Source organism: Brachyhypopomus gauderio, unplaced genomic scaffold (assembly GCF_052324685.1).
Source record: "Brachyhypopomus gauderio isolate BG-103 unplaced genomic scaffold, BGAUD_0.2 sc244, whole genome shotgun sequence".
NCBI lineage: Eukaryota > Metazoa > Chordata > Actinopteri > Gymnotiformes > Hypopomidae > Brachyhypopomus > Brachyhypopomus gauderio.
The window spans coordinates 126,374-145,032 of NW_027507065.1; the positions used below are offsets into that span (position 1 = coordinate 126,374).

The 18,659-nt window shown below is 41.0% G+C and overlaps 1 protein-coding gene across 2 annotated transcripts; it reads left to right on the plus strand.

Moving 5' to 3' along the window:
- Positions 1 to 4,154: 4,154 nt before the first annotated feature.
- Positions 4,155 to 11,152, plus strand: LOC143504249 (uncharacterized). Of its 2 annotated transcripts, none has more exons than XM_076995761.1 (2): positions 4,155 to 4,295; positions 6,007 to 11,152. In XM_076995761.1, exon 2 carries the CDS (start codon positions 6,445 to 6,447, stop codon positions 7,948 to 7,950), a length of 1,506 nt encoding a protein of 501 aa, XP_076851876.1. In that variant the 5' UTR covers positions 4,155 to 4,295; positions 6,007 to 6,444; the 3' UTR covers positions 7,951 to 11,152. The 2 variants fall into 2 exon arrangements, with proteins under 2 accessions (XP_076851876.1, XP_076851877.1); XM_076995762.1 differs by lacking the exon at positions 4,155 to 4,295 and having other exon boundaries at positions 5,132 to 7,990; positions 9,985 to 11,152.
- Positions 11,153 to 18,659: the final 7,507 nt, after the last annotated feature.

An 18,659-nucleotide genomic window follows, 5' to 3' on the forward strand; every position in this document is an offset into this window, starting at 1 on the left:
TCTCTCACTGCATTCCTGCAGTCTACTTGCTGCTGCTGGCTCCTGTAACTTGGCATCTTTTTGCCTTCACAAGTGCATCGATATTAGGTGTCAAATCCTGAGTAGCAGCACATTTAACAATGTCATTCAAGTGTTTATTTGTTAACCTTGAGCGCTGCTTTGTTTTATTATTGTTCATTACAGAGAACACCTGTTCACAAAGATAAGTAGTCCCAAACATGGATAGAACTTATGCAGCCATGGCTGTTAATTTGGGGTAACCTGGCACGAGATATTGATAAAACGTATTCATTTCCACGGACCCAAATTTATCCTTCATAGCAGAATCGCTTCATAGCGGAATTGCATCCTTTGACTGAAGCTTTAACTCGTGTCAGTGCTGCATGCTGTCATTTACTGCCCTCTAGCGACCAGAGAGAGCATTTGATTTGTATTCATTTTTTAAAAATCACAACTTTTGATAGAAATGAGCTAGAGACTTGCTTCATTTTTTGACATACTCAGAAATTTATGCCGGGCCGTATTAAATAATCCAACGGGACGGGTCCGGCCCGCGGGCCCTATGTTTCACATGCCTGCTGTACATGTTACTCTCATCTTTCTCAGACCATGCCATTCTTCACATCAACTCTGCTCCTGTGTTGCAGCTTCAATCCTCTGGCCCATGCTCAATCACACTTCCAGGGACTTAACATGCACTTCTTCCTCTTCTCACAAAACATACGCACATTCTCATCGTCCCAGCCTATAGTTTTGGATAGCAAGGGGTGCTTCAGTGGGGGCACCTGGGATGTTCACAATTTCTCTCACTGCTGCTGGCTTATGATGGAATGAAACCACACTCCCTGCCTCTACAGGCCCAAAAGCACATTCAACTAATGGGACTGCAGTTCACATGCCCATTGTTGTAACCAGAGGGGCAATTACAGGACTAAAACTTCTTATAGACCTCTGACACTCTTAGCATGGCAACATTGGGCATTTCTCCATCCAAACGCTTTATAATGTGAACTTCTGAAAAATATTAAAAGCAAAAACGTGTATAACCATTAAATCAAATTACTGCCACAATATAATCTAAACTTCATTACACATCACATGGATCAAAGGTAATATTTTTTTATTTTTTTATTTGCCTTTATTTAACCAGGTTAGTCCCTGGTTAGTCCCTTGAGATACAAGATCCCTTTTACAAGAGAGACCTGGCCAAGAGAGACCGAGCAGCAGCACAAATTACAACATTCAAGATACATTCAAAATCTCACATAAAATTTATTAAAACACGCACACACAGATGATCTGGACCTGACTGATTTTATCAGAGTCTTAAATCTGTTCAAAGAAACAAGGTCCTTGATTTTTATATCAGCCTGTAACCGGTTCCAAGTGTATGGAGCAGCAAAACTAAAAGCAGTCTTTCCTAGCTCTGTTCGAGCTCTAGGAACAGCAAGTTGCAAAAACTCACTCGAACGAAGACTGAGCAGACTTTGCCTTCTATTCAGAAGACAACATAAATAATTAGGCAAATTCCCAATTAGTGCTTTGTAAATAAAAACATACCAATGTGCAAAACGTCGTGCCTGCAACAAAGTCCAATTCACTTTTGTGTATAACAAACAATGATGAGTAAGAGGTCGACAGTTTGTTATAAATCGCAAAGCACTATGATACACACTGTCCAGTATGCTCAAACAGTGCACAGGAGCATTCATATACAAAATATCTCCATAATCTAATACAGGCATGAACGTTGCTTCAACTAACTTCTTTTTTACAATAAAAGAAAAACAAGATTTATTTCTATAATAAAAACCTAACAAAAGTCTAAGCTTTTTAATTAGATGTTGAATATAAGGTTTAAAAGATAACTTATATATATATATATATATATATATATATATATATATATATATATATATATATATATATATATATATATATATATATATATAACCTCACACAGTCAGCAGTTGAATTCCTTGGTTTTCGAACCTCCATTTCTCCAACGGGTCCCGGCTTCACACCCTAAAAGTAGGGACACATTTAGCACTGTTTTAATGGTGGCTACATATGGATGAACATACATGTGACATACAAACTGACATGCTAGGTAACTCGCTGCTCGGTGTCTGTGCAGCTTTGGACTGGGGGTACAGCAGGAATATCTAGCTGAGAATAGTGTGCAGTCTGATAAAGAAGGGCAACCAAATGATTGCACAGGGCACATCCTGCCACACAGGAGCAATGGGTGCTCACCAAAATGACAGGGCTCGAGTGTTTTAACACCATCTAAGGAGAAAAAATATATTAAAATATCTGTTAACATTTTATTGAACAGCAGTAATTGAGCAAAAATAAATAAGTCAGGTAAAGTTTCCCAAATTAGTTGACTGTACACATCCACTTTAATTCACTGAAGGTAGAGAGATAAAATATGTAGGCACATGCAAAAGCTTGGGCACCAAATACCATGTTTTATTGATGCTATAGATTTAGTCAATGTGATTAGTGAAGGGTGTGATTGGAGATGACCACACCTTCAATATTTAATCAGCTTTGCTTATATTATGGCAGTAATCTGATGTAGTGGTTATACACTTCTATACACTTATACATTAAAGGAGTGGTTCCCAAACGTTTTCTGCCGTGCCCCCCATTAATAGATGAGAATAATTTTGCGCCCCCCACTGCGCCCAATATTTTGTTGAGTGAGAACAGGATATTTTGTTTTGCCAGAACAGGAACAACTGTATGTGAAGTCCCTGGAAGTCTTATTCAGCAAAGACCACAGGATTAAGGCTGCTTTTGCTTCTTTAGTTCAGACTGCCATATTTAAATATCTTGCGAAAAAACAGTAATTGTTATGACTGATTAGTGCATGTTTGTACATACATACATACATACATACATATATACACAAACACTTGTGTGTGTGTGTGTAACCATTGATCCTACTCTCAAGTCATGTGGCTTTTCACTTTTCCTCATAGACCTATGACAAACTGCCCTCACGCGGACCTCTCCTGTCACCTTGTTTTTCATTGACACTGTGCAGGGGGGAAGATGAATAAAAATAAAAATGTAATGATATGCTACTTACACAGCAGCTTCATAGTTAGCTAGCTAAAACAAACATCTCAATAGTAAGTAATAGCTTGTGGTCTGTCAAGGTAAATTTATTGATACAATCACTAACGTTAACATGGATACAAGGAAGCGTTTGCTAACCATACTTTATTAGATGCAGCACAATATAACTAAAAAAAGATGGCTTAATTGTCAAATTTGATCAAGCCAGTCCAAAGACATTCACAGTTAGCTCGTTAGTTTCCTGTTTACTTCCTAGAAACGTCAGCGGGCGTCATATGCCGACTTGAAGCTGATTGGTTTATGCAAAATAGTAATGCATTGTGGTAGCGAAATCTTATTTTTGCACAGGGAAAAATGGAATAATGTTTGAACAGTTAATGTAGAACTAGAATATATGTAATATAGGACTATTCTGTTTCCTAAAATATATTTAGGTTAATATACTTTTTGGCATACCGTCCTCGAGACATATATGAATTTGCAGCTCTTTATATACTGCACATACCATCTAAACCTGGTTGCCAGATTCGCGGTTTTCACTCCAAATTGGGCTTGTTTGAAACTCCTTCAAAGTTTTTCGTTTTTGGGCTACTTTTCACTTGGCCCACCGCGGGAGTTACAAGTCAACAATAACAATCGATGGCGATATAATACTTAAATAGTCTCAATTTTAACACTCTAACACTTTGGGCTACTTTTGGCTTCTGACGGGCGCATTTTACACTGACTTTGGCCGGGATATTTATGCACGACCTGCCAACCCTGGCCACACTCGCTCGTGTTGACTGCAAGTGCACCAACTTGATCAGTCCACAGAGACAAGCCGGAGCCTTACAAGTGATTGGAAGCTCTTCTAACCAATAGTTTACTTCCTTCTGAAGCTAACCAGCCCTCATTTGCCATGATTGCTCAATTATATTTTTTTATTGAGCCCTCGGAAAGTCGCGCTTCATTTCCAATGTGGGTCCGCTAGCATAGCAACATAAGCTAACCGCTAACCTTTGCTAACCTAAGCCAAGCTCCCCAGAACGCACTATTCGGCGAAACTGAAGCAGTCGTGGATTATTTTGTTCGTTTTTATTCTGATTGTGGATACTTTTGAACATAAACCGATAACTTTTTATGGAATATATGAGCAATTTTCGGCATTTTCGCCAACCCGGAAGTGAGACCGTACACCCGCTACGACGCGACTCAGTGTACACGTGAGTAAAAATTGATAATTTTTCATAAGCGATATTGTACAAAATATATATTCTAATACTAAACATTAGATTATAGACAGTATTGGAGCTTTTGAGTGCTGGAGTACTCTGTATCGTGTCGGATGCTACCGGAGTTGGCTACGGTAGCTTGGCATAGCCTGTCGGACTATATTGGACATAAATATCATATCATAGGCCTACAGGGTTCCCACGGGTCCTTGAAATCCTTGAAAGTTTGTGAATCTGAAAAAATAAGTTCAAGGCCCTGGAAAGTTTTTGAAAACAGGCATAAAAGACAGCCGTCCTTGACGGTCCTTGAATATTTTAGAGGGTTTGAAATTTCACATGGATGAAGACCGCGGTCACAGAATAATAGGGCACAGTTGGTAAGGAAGTCAATATTTACAAAAGATTGCTATGAAAAAGATTGCCATGATGTTTTAAATTTCTCATCCTTTGTTGAAAAAATATGATCTGATATGAGTTGTTATAAAGATTTAAAGAAAGTCTGCAAAGTGATTCCTTTAACATTTTATATTCAGAGTTGACTGTTTCGATGCCCATGTTAAAAGTGAATGACTGTTGAGTTCAAGTGTAATAACAAGATTATCACTGATGGTATGAGACAAAAGATATAATAGATATTCTTTCAAGAAACATCCTAATAAAAATTATAAAACCACAAAGGCTTGTCAAATGGCTCATGTCTTCTAAAGTAAAAGAGACTCATTTCAAAATAATAAATAAGATATATCCTGTAGCCATGTTTCTTGAAAGAAGAGTTAAACTTGATGTGGATTAATGGACCTTTTTTAAGTCAGAAGATGAATCCCAGGAGCATATGTTTTTCCATCTCAATATTTACAAAGTTTTTGCATGGACACTAGAAACTGGATTAATCTCAAACTTCTTTCTTTTGATACCATTATACTTCAGTTCGAATTTCTCTGATTCCATAAATTCACTACCATAAGTGGAGTGGTTAAAAGGCTGTTCTCTTTATGAATGAATATTATTCTTTATTAAGTAGATTTAAAAACTATGCTAGAATCATCTCACGCCAGATTTCTCTAGAAATCTATAGTTCTAATCTCATTATATGGCTTTGCTCCTCTGTTTTATGTATGTACTGTATGTTGTGGTGGAAATTTGGTGATTTCCATTTAGATCAGGCTTTCTTAGTATACGTTAAACACATTAGAAATAAGGTTTTTGCATATGTGTGTTAATCAAAGCACTAAAGTCATTCTGGTGACTTTAGTAGGCCTCAGAGATGTGTTTATGTGTGCCTGTCTGGGACATTTAATCTGATGTTCCTCTGGATGTTCCTAAACTGACCTCGCTGGAGACGCATAATCTCAGCTTGGAAAGGACTACGGCGACACTCAGTCTGCCATGCCATCACGAGGATGCTGAGCAGGGAGGGGGCACGCATCATATGCATCTGTCAAATCAGAGTTAATCACTCCTTACTTTGTCCAATCATATTTAGTTAATAACCGTGTGTTCACCTCGTGGACACCGTGTGTATTGATGATCAAGGGTATAAAGGATGAGAGTTCGGAATGGGGAATTAGCTCTCTCTGTGACTGACACGTGGGTGTTTGTAATGGAGATCTCAAGGGTTTAATCTATGTCTATGTTTAAATAAATCATTGTACTTATTATCTAACCCAACTGCTTCTGACTTTTTTTGTACTCACCATTGAAGGGTTTCAGAATTTCTAAGACATTTTGGCACCCCAGATGGGACTCCACGACTGAGGACGGCACACCTGAGGGGGAGACTAAGCGCTTAGCTCCTGAAGGCCTTACTTCAGTCAGCCAACGACAAATTCCGTTGAGCGGGACTCGCAGGTGTGTGTGCCTCCTCGGCGTCGGAGTTTTCCCAGGAACAGACGAACATTTAAGTTAACTAAACCCTGGTGAGTACAAAGTGTTGATATAAACTTATTGCAGAGGTTGGGACTTCTCTCCTGGTGCGTGTATACACGGTTATGGTTATCGGGCGGGGTAACTGAATGATTAAGTGTTTCACCCTCGGCTAGGAGTCGAGGAGCAGAGTATCAGGGAGAGTGAGAGTCAGGTTCTGCGTGAGTGTGAGTGTTGTGTGAGAGTTGTTATTTTTTTAAATCCACGAAGCAGCAAAATGGGCGGATGTGGTAGTAGTCATACTGACAGGGAGGTCAGTGAGATACTGCACGCACATCCTAGAATAAGGTACATGAAAGAACGGTATGGGCCCGAAAGTTTAAAACAATTTCACATGTGGGTAAAGAAATGTGATTTCCCAGAGGGAGGGAGTTTTAACATGAACCGAATTGCAGCATTAAAACGAAGTCTGATAAAAGAACAATATGATGGGTTCAAGGTAAACTGGGAAGCTTTTGACTTGTGGGAGAGGGAGGCGAAACGGCGGGATTATAGATTGCAAACACAAACTAAATATGAAGTTCAACGGGAACTTAAGAATCTCCAGTCTGTTAAGTGTGTTGCAGATCCAGACCTGGACGGATGTCCCAGGCGACCCCCAACCGCCCTGACGGCCCCACCCAACCCCACCGACGTCAAGCCCCAGGAACCAGTCAGACAAAACAAGCCTCCTCCAGCACGTCCAATCAGCCCAGTGGCTATGCACACAAGATCGCGAGACGGGCAAGACACAACTGCCGGACCAAGCCAAGGACGGATGGTCCACGTCAGCGAGCCGCCCCTGTCCCCTCTTCCGGAAACAACCAATGATCAGGTGATGTGCCCAATGGTAGAGGTGGCTGGTCAGGATGGGCCTATGCTTGTTATGAGAACATGGACTGTTGCAGATTTACAGGAAGTGATGAAGCAGTTCAAGCTCCCTGGTGACATTGGGGGGCGTAAGTTTGCACATGAACTGGACATGTTTTGCCGTGAGTTCAGGCCGACGTCACATGAGCTGCGACGACTCCTGGGCCTGAAACTGGGAGTAGAGGTTACAAAGATCCAGATGGACTGGTCACTCAAGAACATTCAGTTGGTCAACAGTGAGTGGTCACATGAAGGTAACAAACCGTATCGGACAATGTTACATGAACTATGTGCAGCAATACGGGATGCCTTTCCCCTTGTTATGGATTTAACCAAAATAGCTATTTGTAAACAAAATGACTCAGAGACTGTGCAGGAGTACCTGTATCGACTCACCCAGGTGCATGATGCTCACTGCGGCATGGACAAGCCCGACAGGATGGACAACGGGCCAATCACACCCTATGAAGCTCATTTGCGGAATGCTTTCATCAATGGACTGAAGCCGGAGATTTCCGAGAAGCTCAAGGACACTTGCATCACGTGGGAGACAGCCAAGATGGAAGTGATTGTGCAACATGCTATCCACGCGGAAAGGCGATGGAAGACGGTGAGTGCCTGGAAGCAAGACAAAGAACCGCGGCAAACACAACTTTCCATGGTTCGAGTGATGAGGGGCGATGAAAAAGGTAACTGTGCAGGAGGCAAAAGCGGGAAGGAGCAGAAGAGGACTAAAAAGGTGAAGAACCGCAGGAGAGATGATGACGACAACGCTTGTTACATCTGTGGAGAAGACGGACACTGGTCAAAGGAGTGTCCACAAAGACAGGATAAGCGGGAAAAGCAAGGTCGGCAAAGTCATGGTGGGGACTGATGGTCGGAGGGGTCGACTGGTGATGTTCCGGAAGGGTCAGGTAAGACACAAATTTTTCCCACGCTTTGCAATGAAGAAATGCTTCCGCTAACTCATACTGATGCTGTTTGTAGTGATATCATTGATAGTGATAAAATGCCTTGCAATGAAGAAATGCTTTTGCCTTTAAATGTTAATGAGATAAGTAATGTGCTTCAGTCTGATACTGAGTTGTTACAAATTGATGTTGATGACAGTGATAAAATAACTGATTCTGCTACTGGATTTATGCAAAATAATTGTGAACTGTCATGTGGGGGAATATATGCTGTTTTATGAGACAAGTGCTGCTGCTGAGCGGTTATGTTTTTTTTGGGGTTAACTTGGGCAGAGCAGGTTAGGTTTCAAACAGTAAACGGTGTGGCTGAGGCAGGGTTTGTGTGCGCATGGCTGTGGGAGTGGGTGTGATGGTGTGCGGTACAGTCCGTCAATGGACGGGTTTTTCTAAACCACTGATTTGGGAGGTCAGAGTGAGCAGGGGAGTGCAGCTGTATCTGGGCGAGTTGCCAACATTCCAATGTCCAAAGATAAGAGGGTGTGTGTGTGTGTGTGACTGAAGGGAGTCCCACGGACTCTGTGGTCCCAGGGGAGTGTGACTTAGAGAAACACATCTAGGTCAGACCGTAGGCCTTGCAAACCACAGTACCCCTTGAAGCGGTCAAGGGGATACGACCAGTCTTTGAGACATTGGGAAAGGGGGGGGTAATTGTTCCATATGCTAATTCACCAGTGGGAGTTCCAATTTTTTTCCTGAGTGAAAATTTAGGGAGCCTGGTGTACCGAGGAGTGGAGGTTGTTAAAAGCTCTCCAGGCGGTAAAATTTAGATGTGGTAGCAGGAGCCCCGTTGGTACCGAATCCCCTAACAGTTCTGTCACAAGTCTCACCTGACAGTAAGTGGGTTTTTTGTTGATTTGGCTAATGCCTTCTTTTCTGTACCGGCACATGCAAACTCACAGCTTTGGTTTGCTTTTAAGGTTGATGGTCAACCATACACTGTCACTCACCTAAGCTAAGGCTGTCGACAGGCCTTTAATGCATTTAAAAACAAGCGTTGCACACATCCTTAACATTGGGCCTGGCTAACTCTGTATTTCTGTTTGTCCAAACAGCAGATGATAAGCGGCGACTGAGATCTATTCCCCAATGCCAGACCTGAGGGAGGTCTGGAGCTATTTGTGGACGGATCGGCATCACGTAATCCAGCAACAGAGAAAAACTGTGTGGGTTATGCAGGGATTTCGCAACACAGCACTGTTGAACCTGGACCACTGTCAGGGCACCATTCGGCGCAGGCAGCTGAATTGGTGGCTCTGACTCAGGCATGCTGAGTGGTTCTAGGTAAAACAGTGGCGATTCGCACAGGCAACAGGTATGCCTTTGAAGTAGTGCACGACTTCGGGGCTATCTGGACACACAGGGGGGTTCTCACTTCATTGGGGAAGTTGATCACACATCGGAAATCAATTGCTGAACTTCGTGATGCCATTCTCGTCCCGAAGCAAATAGCGGTATGTAAATGTGATGTATATATTCTGACAATAAAGATTCTGTTTCTTTGGGTAATGAACGGGCAGATTTGGCTGCAAAGCAAGCAGCTGGGCAGTCATTTAAGCAGGGTTTGGACACCATGTACACTCTGTGTGCTGATAACACCGTTGTTTCCACAACAGCTGAGATAAGCGAGCTCCAGAAGACAGCAACCGCCTCGGAGCTGTCTGCGTGGCAGCGGGCGGGTGCGGTGAAGCGGGGGGGCCTTTGGGTTGAGCCCAATGACAAACCGTTTCTTCCTGGGAGCATGTTTCCTGTGTATGCACGATTGACACATGGTAAAGATGATGTGTCAACAGGGGGGATGTATGATAACAATGAGATCTTATTTGGCAGGCCGCCAAATACAGGCATCGGGTGAGAACGACCCTCTGCACCCACCACGAGCGAGTGCAATGATGCCATGTTGATTTACTGTGCAAACCTGTCCTCTGTCTTGTCACAAGTTCACAGGGCGGTGAAAGAGGCGTTACCTAAGGTCCACAGCACGACCTGGAACGTGGATTCACGCTAGCCATTGCAAGAAGGTTCCAATACCTGAGCAGACGAAGAGCGGTCCTGAAGCATCCCAGCTTCTGTAGGGTGAAAGGAGGGTGTTTGGGCGCCTCAGTCGAGTGGGTGGAAGTGCAGTAAGGGCGTGACCCGCACTCCAAGCACAACGGCTGTCAAGAAGGGTCAACGATCACCCACCATGAACCCTGTGCTCTTGCTCATCCGGTGATGGAGCACAATGGCGATTGTTGTTGATGGTTTTCTGTGTGCCTTGTTTGCTGTCACTTCTGAGGAGTTGTGTCTTGCAGGCTGCAGACACGGCGCTAAAACCTGAGGACCTCACGATGAGGACAGATGTCAAGGCTACAAATCTACCACCTGATGTTGATTCATTTACTGATGATGATGATGATGATGATGATTTGGTTTGATTAACTTCATTGACCAATGTTGTATTCTGTTTGTAATCAGGTGTGAATTGTTTGACCATCCATGTACTTCCTGGAAATTATGCTACGATCGAAAGCCTGTATTGGAGTGGTCTGTAGTCAATGTAATTTGTCCATAAAGGACAAAAAGGAGGGAAATGTGGTGGAAATTTGGTGATTTCCATTTAGATCAGGCTTTCTTAGTATACGTTAAACACATTAGAAATAAGGTTTTTGCATATGTGTGTTAATCAAAGCACTAAAGTCATTCTGGTGACTTTAGTAGGCCTCAGAGATGTGTTTATGTGTGCCTGTCTGGGACATTTAATCTGATGTTCCTCTGGATGTTCCTAAACTGACCTCGCTGGAGACGCATAATCTCAGCTTGGAAAGGACTACGGCGACACTCAGTCTGCCATGCCATCACGAGGATGCTGAGCAGGGAGGGGGCACGCATCATATGCATCTGTCAAATCAGAGTTAATCACTCCTTACTTTGTCCAATCATATTTAGTTAATAACCGTGTGTTCACCTCGTGGACACCGTGTGTATTGATGATCAAGGGTATAAAGGATGAGAGTTCGGAATGGGGAATTAGCTCTCTCTGTGACTGACACGTGGGTGTTTGTAACGGAGATCTCAAGGGTTTAATCTATGTCTATGTTTAAATAAATCATTGTACTTATTATCTAACCCAACTGCTTCTGACTTTTTTTGTACTCACCATTGAAGGGTTTCAGAATTTCTAAGACAATGTGTATATGCATATGTGTATTATTGTTATTATTATTATTATTTGTCTACTGTCAACGTGTCATTATTTTGCCAGCACAAGTTCATTTAAAATTACATTGATTCTACAGGGCCTATGCTGACTTTTACTTGGCAAAGTTTGGTCATTCTCCTGTAGAGAAATTTGTTTGTTTGTTCAGCACCGAAAGCAAGTGTTTCCTGTAGGTAGTTGTTGATCCTTCAACAACTATAGCCATTTTACGTGAATGTCGTCATCTCAGATGTGCATTGCTAAATTGCCAGTCATGCACAGAAAATTTCAGGATGCATGGCTTGAAATGACATTCAGTCTTTTGAATTTGCGTTGTATTAACATCGTTTTTTGATAACATATTCAGGGGTAAGAGTAGGTAAATGCTGGCAGGTGCTGTCCTTGAATTTGAGGAAGTTGGTCCTGGAAAGTCATTGAAAGGTCCTTGAATTTTATGTTAACCAAGGTGTGGGAACCCTGTCTGACATTCCTGGCATATTAGCATCTGTAATAGAGGTTCTAAAATAAAACAAACCAAGGAATATGGTATTGAAGTGAATCAATATGTTCCCCCAACTGTCTACTTCAGTTTGAGCCATGAATTATCATTTCCCTATATGTACAACCTGAGATATCTAGTTTTATAGTGGACTATGTCGGGAATCTGAGGAATTTTTAAAATGTCCGCCTGGAATGTGTGCACAATAGAGTTAAAATGATCTAAAAAGATGAACTTCTGAACAAAAATACTGGATATGACTGATTCGTTTTTGATCAGTGTATCTTAATAATCCATCTACTGTCTTTGCAGGTTTGCAACCTACAACCACCTGATGGCCTTCTGGGAACTGATTGAACCTGCAACACATCAGATGATACGGGTCACCAACTCCAAACCTACTTTCTTAATTGGAATGGCACCCCATAGTGCCATAACCTTTGTGTCTGGACTCTATGCTGGGTCTATTAGTGACAGGGAGATGTTCAGACAGTCAGGAATTATTCCTCTACTTACCCATGACATGGCAATAATGGTGGATAAGGGCTTCCTGGTAGACGATCTTGTACCATGTAAGATCCACAGGCCAGTTTTCCTGAAAAGGTGCACACGAATGTCTGCACATGACGTAAAACACACACAGTCCGTAGCCAGGCTCAGGGTACATGTTGAACGGTGCATCCGACAAGTAAAGGAGCACAAATTGTTTGACACCGTCATCCCCATGTCTATTTCAGGCAGCATAAATCAGCTATTTACTGTATCTTGTCTGCTTGTGAACTATCAGAATGGACCACTTGTAAAGACATGGAGCAAATTTTAGAATGTATGCATTTAAATATCGAAAATATGTAAATATGTTTTGATGCTTTATTATTACTGGTCTTAATAACCTGCTGTAATAAACCTTGGCTTGGAGAATCAAAAATCCTTCTCATATTTTTTTTATGTCTGCACTTAAAGGAAGACATAAAAACAGTGGAATTAATCCATTGACAGAAAAAACAAACAAATCACTTCTTAATGAACAACAGATAATTAATCTGACACTATACAGGTAATCATTGTATTTATGTTTTACTGCAAACACTTTTGTATGTAATGGTAAAAGAAAAAATGATCCGCTTTTTCTCTAATGGTGTGCATCACTTCTTGATTTTTGTAAACTCGCTCAACTAGTGTGTCCTCCTGAGCACACACAACAAAATCACACCATTCTAAACCAGTCAAGAGGATCTGTCCCTGAACTTGCCAGCAGTACTTGTGTTGCCTCCGAAGTTTCAAAGCACCGCTTGACATTTTCAGATAGGGGCAGTCCACATAACTCTGAATGTTGGGGCATTTGACTTCTAAGAGTCCAAATGGTGGATTCTCAGAGGGATCGAAGATTACTCCATCAGGGGAACAACCCAGCCATGGAGCATCAGGGTGAATGACAAACCCACATGGTGAATAATTCACATTTTTCAGAATGCAGTACTCTTGAACTGCAACTGGCTCCATATGAATTCCTCCCCTCATGTCCTTGGTCTGGACAGTTCCCCTGTAGATTCTCTCTGCCAAATTCTCTGCAGAAGTATGTCCTCGAACATGGTTTGCCTCATGGAAACGTGTAGATCAGGCATGTCAAACTCAGTTTGGCTGTGGGGCCGGATCCAGACCTTCTGTTCTCAGGTGAGCCGGATCAGTAACTACAAATCAACTCCAAATATTTAGCTTTATTTTTCAGTACTATGCTTTATCATTCAGCCTACATTTTTAGCCTACCCTACATATTATAATCATGGATGAAAAGGGATCTTTTCTAAGCACAACACATTAAAACAATGAAAAAAAAAAGATTTTCATGTTTGACGGTGAATGTGTTAACAACTGGTTTATTTTAACAGTTGAGTGAATGCAGTTTTATACCTGAAGCAACTCACCACATTAACAAACTCAAGTGGGAGCTATGAAAAAAATATTTTCACCTTAATAGTCATACTGCTTTGAAATAAATAAAAAAAGAAATACAAATAAAAGTTATAGCAGTGCATGGGTAATAAAATTAGACTACATCAGATCAAACTACTAGGCTGGGCCTACTGAAGCTGAGAACATACTGCACAATATTAATTATCTTTAATATGAAACCAGATGAATCTTATTTTTAATGATCTGTATTCATGAGTGCAAACAAATTTCGTGTCATCACACTTTTTTTCTCTCTCTCTCACTGCATTCCTGCAGTCTACTTGCTGCTGCTGGCTCCTGTAACTTGGCATCTTTTTGCCTTCACAAGTGCATCGATATTAGGTGTCAAATCCTGAGTAGCAGCACATTTAACAATGTCATTCAAGTGTTTATTTGTTAACCTTGAGCGCTGCTTTGTTTTATTATTGTTCATTACAGAGAACACCTGTTCACAAAGATAAGTAGTCCCAAACATGGATAGAACTTATGCAGCCATGGCTGTTAATTTGGGGTAACCTGGCACGAGATATTGATAAAACGTATTCATTTCCACGGACCCAAATTTATCCTTCATAGCAGAATCGCTTCATAGCGGAATTGCATCCTTTGACTGAAGCTTTAACTCGTGTCAGTGCTGCATGCTGTCATTTACTGCCCTCTAGCGACCAGAGAGAGCATTTGATTTGTATTCATTTTTTAAAAATCACAACTTTTGATAGAAATGAGCTAGAGACTTGCTTCATTTTTTGACATACTCAGAAATTTATGCCGGGCCGTATTAAATAATCCAACGGGACGGGTCCGGCCCGCGGGCCCTATGTTTCACATGCCTGCTGTACATGTTACTCTCATCTTTCTCAGACCATGCCATTCTTCACATCAACTCTGCTCCTGTGTTGCAGCTTCAATCCTCTGGCCCATGCTCAATCACACTTCCAGGGACTTAACATGCACTTCTTCCTCTTCTCACAAAACATACGCACATTCTCATCGTCCCAGCCTATAGTTTTGGATAGCAAGGGGTGCTTCAGTGGGGGCACCTGGGATGTTCACAATTTCTCTCACTGCTGCTGGCTTATGATGGAATGAAACCACACTCCCTGCCTCTACAGGCCCAAAAGCACATTCAACTAATGGGACTGCAGTTCACATGCCCATTGTTGTAACCAGAGGGGCAATTACAGGACTAAAACTTCTTATAGACCTCTGACACTCTTAGCATGGCAACATTGGGCATTTCTCCATCCAAACGCTTTATAATGTGAACTTCTGAAAAATATTAAAAGCAAAAACGTGTATAACCATTAAATCAAATTACTGCCACAATATAATCTAAACTTCATTACACATCACATGGATCAAAGGTAATATTTTTTTATTTTTTTATTTGCCTTTATTTAACCAGGTTAGTCCCTTGAGATACAAGATCCCTTTTACAAGAGAGACCTGGCCAAGAGAGACCGAGCAGCAGCACAAATTACAACATTCAAGATACATTCAAAATCTCACATAAAATTTATTAAAACACGCACACACAGATGATCTGGACCTGACTGATTTTATCAGAGTCTTAAATCTGTTCAAAGAAACAAGGTCCTTGATTTTTATATCAGCCTGTAACCGGTTCCATGTGTATGGAGCAGCAAAACTAAAAGCAGTCTTTCCTAGCTCTGTTCGAGCTCTAGGAACAGCAAGTTGCAAAAACTCACTCGAACGAAGACTGAGCAGACTTTGCCTTCTATTCAGAAGACAACATAAATAATTAGGCAAATTCCCAATTAGTGCTTTGTAAATAAAAACATACCAATGTGCAAAACGTCGTGCCTGCAACAAAGTCCAATTCACTTTTGTGTATAACAAACAATGATGAGTAAGAGGTCGACAGTTTGTTATAAATCGCAAAGCACTATGATACACACTGTCCAGTATGCTCAAACAGTGCACAGGAGCATTCATATACAAAATATCTCCATAATCTAATACAGGCATGAACGTTGCTTCAACTAACTTCTTTTTTACAATAAAAGAAAAACAAGATTTATTTCTATAATAAAAACCTAACAAAAGTCTAAGCTTTTTAATTAGATGTTGAATATAAGGTTTAAAAGATAACTTATATATATATATATAACCTCACACAGTCAGCAGTTGAATTCCTTGGTTTTCGAACCTCCATTTCTCCAACGGGTCCCGGCTTCACACCCTAAAAGTAGGGACACATTTAGCACTGTTTTAATGGTGGCTACATATGGATGAACATACATGTGACATACAAACTGACATGCTAGGTAACTCGCTGCTCGGTGTCTGTGCAGCTTTGGACTGGGGGTACAGCAGGAATATCTAGCTGAGAATAGTGTGCAGTCTGATAAAGAAGGGCAACCAAATGATTGCACAGGGCACATCCTGCCACACAGGAGCAATGGGTGCTCACCAAAATGACAGGGCTCGAGTGTTTTAACACCATCTAAGGAGAAAAAATATATTAAAATATCTGTTAACATTTTATTGAACAGCAGTAATTGAGCAAAAATAAATAAGTCAGGTAAAGTTTCCCAAATTAGTTGACTGTACACATCCACTTTAATTCACTGAAGGTAGAGAGATAAAATATGTAGGCACATGCAAAAGCTTGGGCACCAAATACCATGTTTTATTGATGCTATAGATTTAGTCAATGTGATTAGTGAAGGGTGTGATTGGAGATGACCACACCTTCAATATTTAATCAGCTTTGCTTATATTATGGCAGTAATCTGATGTAGTGGTTATACACTTCTATACACTTGTACATTAAAGGAGTGGTTCCCAAACGTTTTCTGCCGTGCCCCCCATTAATAGATGAGAATAATTTTGCGCCCCCCACTGCGCCCAATATTTTGTTGAGTGAGAACAGGATATTTTGTTTTGCCAGAACAGGAACAACTGTATGTGAAGTCCCTGGAAGTCTTATTCAGCAAAGACCACAGGATTAAGGCTGCTTTTGCTTCTTTAGTTCAGACTGCCATATTTAAATATCTTGCGAAAAAACAGTAATTGTTATGACTGATTAGTGCATGTTTGTACATACATACATACATACATATATACACAAACACTTGTGTGTGTGTGTGTGTAACCATTGATCCTACTCTCAAGTCATGTGGCTTTTCACTTTTCCTCATAGACCTATGACAAACTGCCCTCACGCGGACCTCTCCTGTCACCTTGTTTTTCATTGACACTGTGCAGGGGGGAAGATGAATAAAAATAAAAATGTAATGATATGCTACTTACACAGCAGCTTCATAGTTAGCTAGCTAAAACAAACATCTCAATAGTAAGTAATAGCTTGTGGTCTGTCAAGGTAAATTTATTGATACAATCACTAACGTTAACATGGATACAAGGAAGCGTTTGCTAACCATACTTTATTAGATGCAGCACAATATAACTAAAAAAAGATGGCTTAATTGTCAAATTTGATCAAGCCAGTCCAAAGACATTCACAGTTAGCTCGTTAGTTTCCTGTTTACTTCCTAGAAACGTCAGCGGGCGTCATATGCCGACTTGAAGCTGATTGGTTTATGCAAAATAGTAATGCATTGTGGTAGCGAAATCTTATTTTTGCACAGGGAAAAATGGAATAATGTTTGAACAGTTAATGTAGAACTAGAATATATGTAATATAGGACTATTCTGTTTCCTAAAATATATTTAGGTTAATATACTTTTTGGCATACCGTCCTCGAGACATATATGAATTTGCAGCTCTTTATATACTGCACATACCATCTAAACCTGGTTGCCAGATTCGCGGTTTTCACTCCAAATTGGGCTTGTTTGAAACTCCTTCAAAGTTTTTCGTTTTTGGGCTACTTTTCACTTGGCCCACCGCGGGAGTTACAAGTCAACAATAACAATCGATGGCGATATAATCCTTAAATAGTCTCAATTTTAACACTCTAACACTTTGGGCTACTTTTGGCTTCTGACGGGCGCATTTTACACTGACTTTGGCCGGGATATTTATGCACGACCTGCCAACCCTGGCCACACTCGCTCGTGTTGACTGCAAGTGCACCAACTTGATCAGTCCACAGAGACAAGCCGGAGCCTTACAAGTGATTGGAAGCTCTTCTAACCAATAGTTTACTTCCTTCTGAAGCTAACCAGCCCTCATTTGCCATGATTGCTCAATTATATTTTTTTATTGAGCCCTCGGAAAGTCGCGCTTCATTTCCAATGTGGGTCCGCTAGCATAGCAACATAAGCTAACCGCTAACCTTTGCTAACCTAAGCCAAGCTCCCCAGAACGCACTATTCGGCGAAACTGAAGCAGTCGTGGATTATTTTGTTCGTTTTTATTCTGATTGTGGATACTTTTGAACATAAACCGATAACTTTTTATGGAATATATGAGCAATTTTCGGCATTTTCGCCAACCCGGAAGTGAGACCGTACACCCGCTACGACGCGACTCAGTGTACACGTGAGTAAAAATTGATAATTTTTCATAAGCGATATTGTACAAAATATATATTCTAATACTAAACATTAGATTATAGACAGTATTGGAGCTTTTGAGTGCTGGAGTACTCTGTATCGTGTCGGATGCTACCGGAGTTGGCTACGGTAGCTTGGCATAGCCTGTCGGACTATATTGGACATAAATATCATATCATAGGCCTACAGGGTTCCCACGGGTCCTTGAAATCCTTGAAAGTTTGTGAATCTGAAAAAATAAGTTCAAGGCCCTGGAAAGTTTTTGAAAACAGGCATAAAAGACAGCCGTCCTTGACGGTCCTTGAATATTTTAGAGGGTTTGAAATTTCACATGGATGAAGACCGCGGTCACAGAATAATAGGGCACAGTTGGTAAGGAAGTCAATATTTACAAAAGATTGCTATGAAAAAGATTGCCATGATGTTTTAAATTTCTCATCCTTTGTTGAAAAAATATGATCTGATATGAGTTGTTATAAAGATTTAAAGAAAGTCTGCAA

What these genes read in the sequence shown, in the direction of transcription:
- LOC143504249 (XM_076995761.1), top strand. Translation starts at nt 6,445, where the DNA reads ATGGGCGGATGTGGTAGTAGTCATACTGACAGGGAGGTCAGTGAGATA.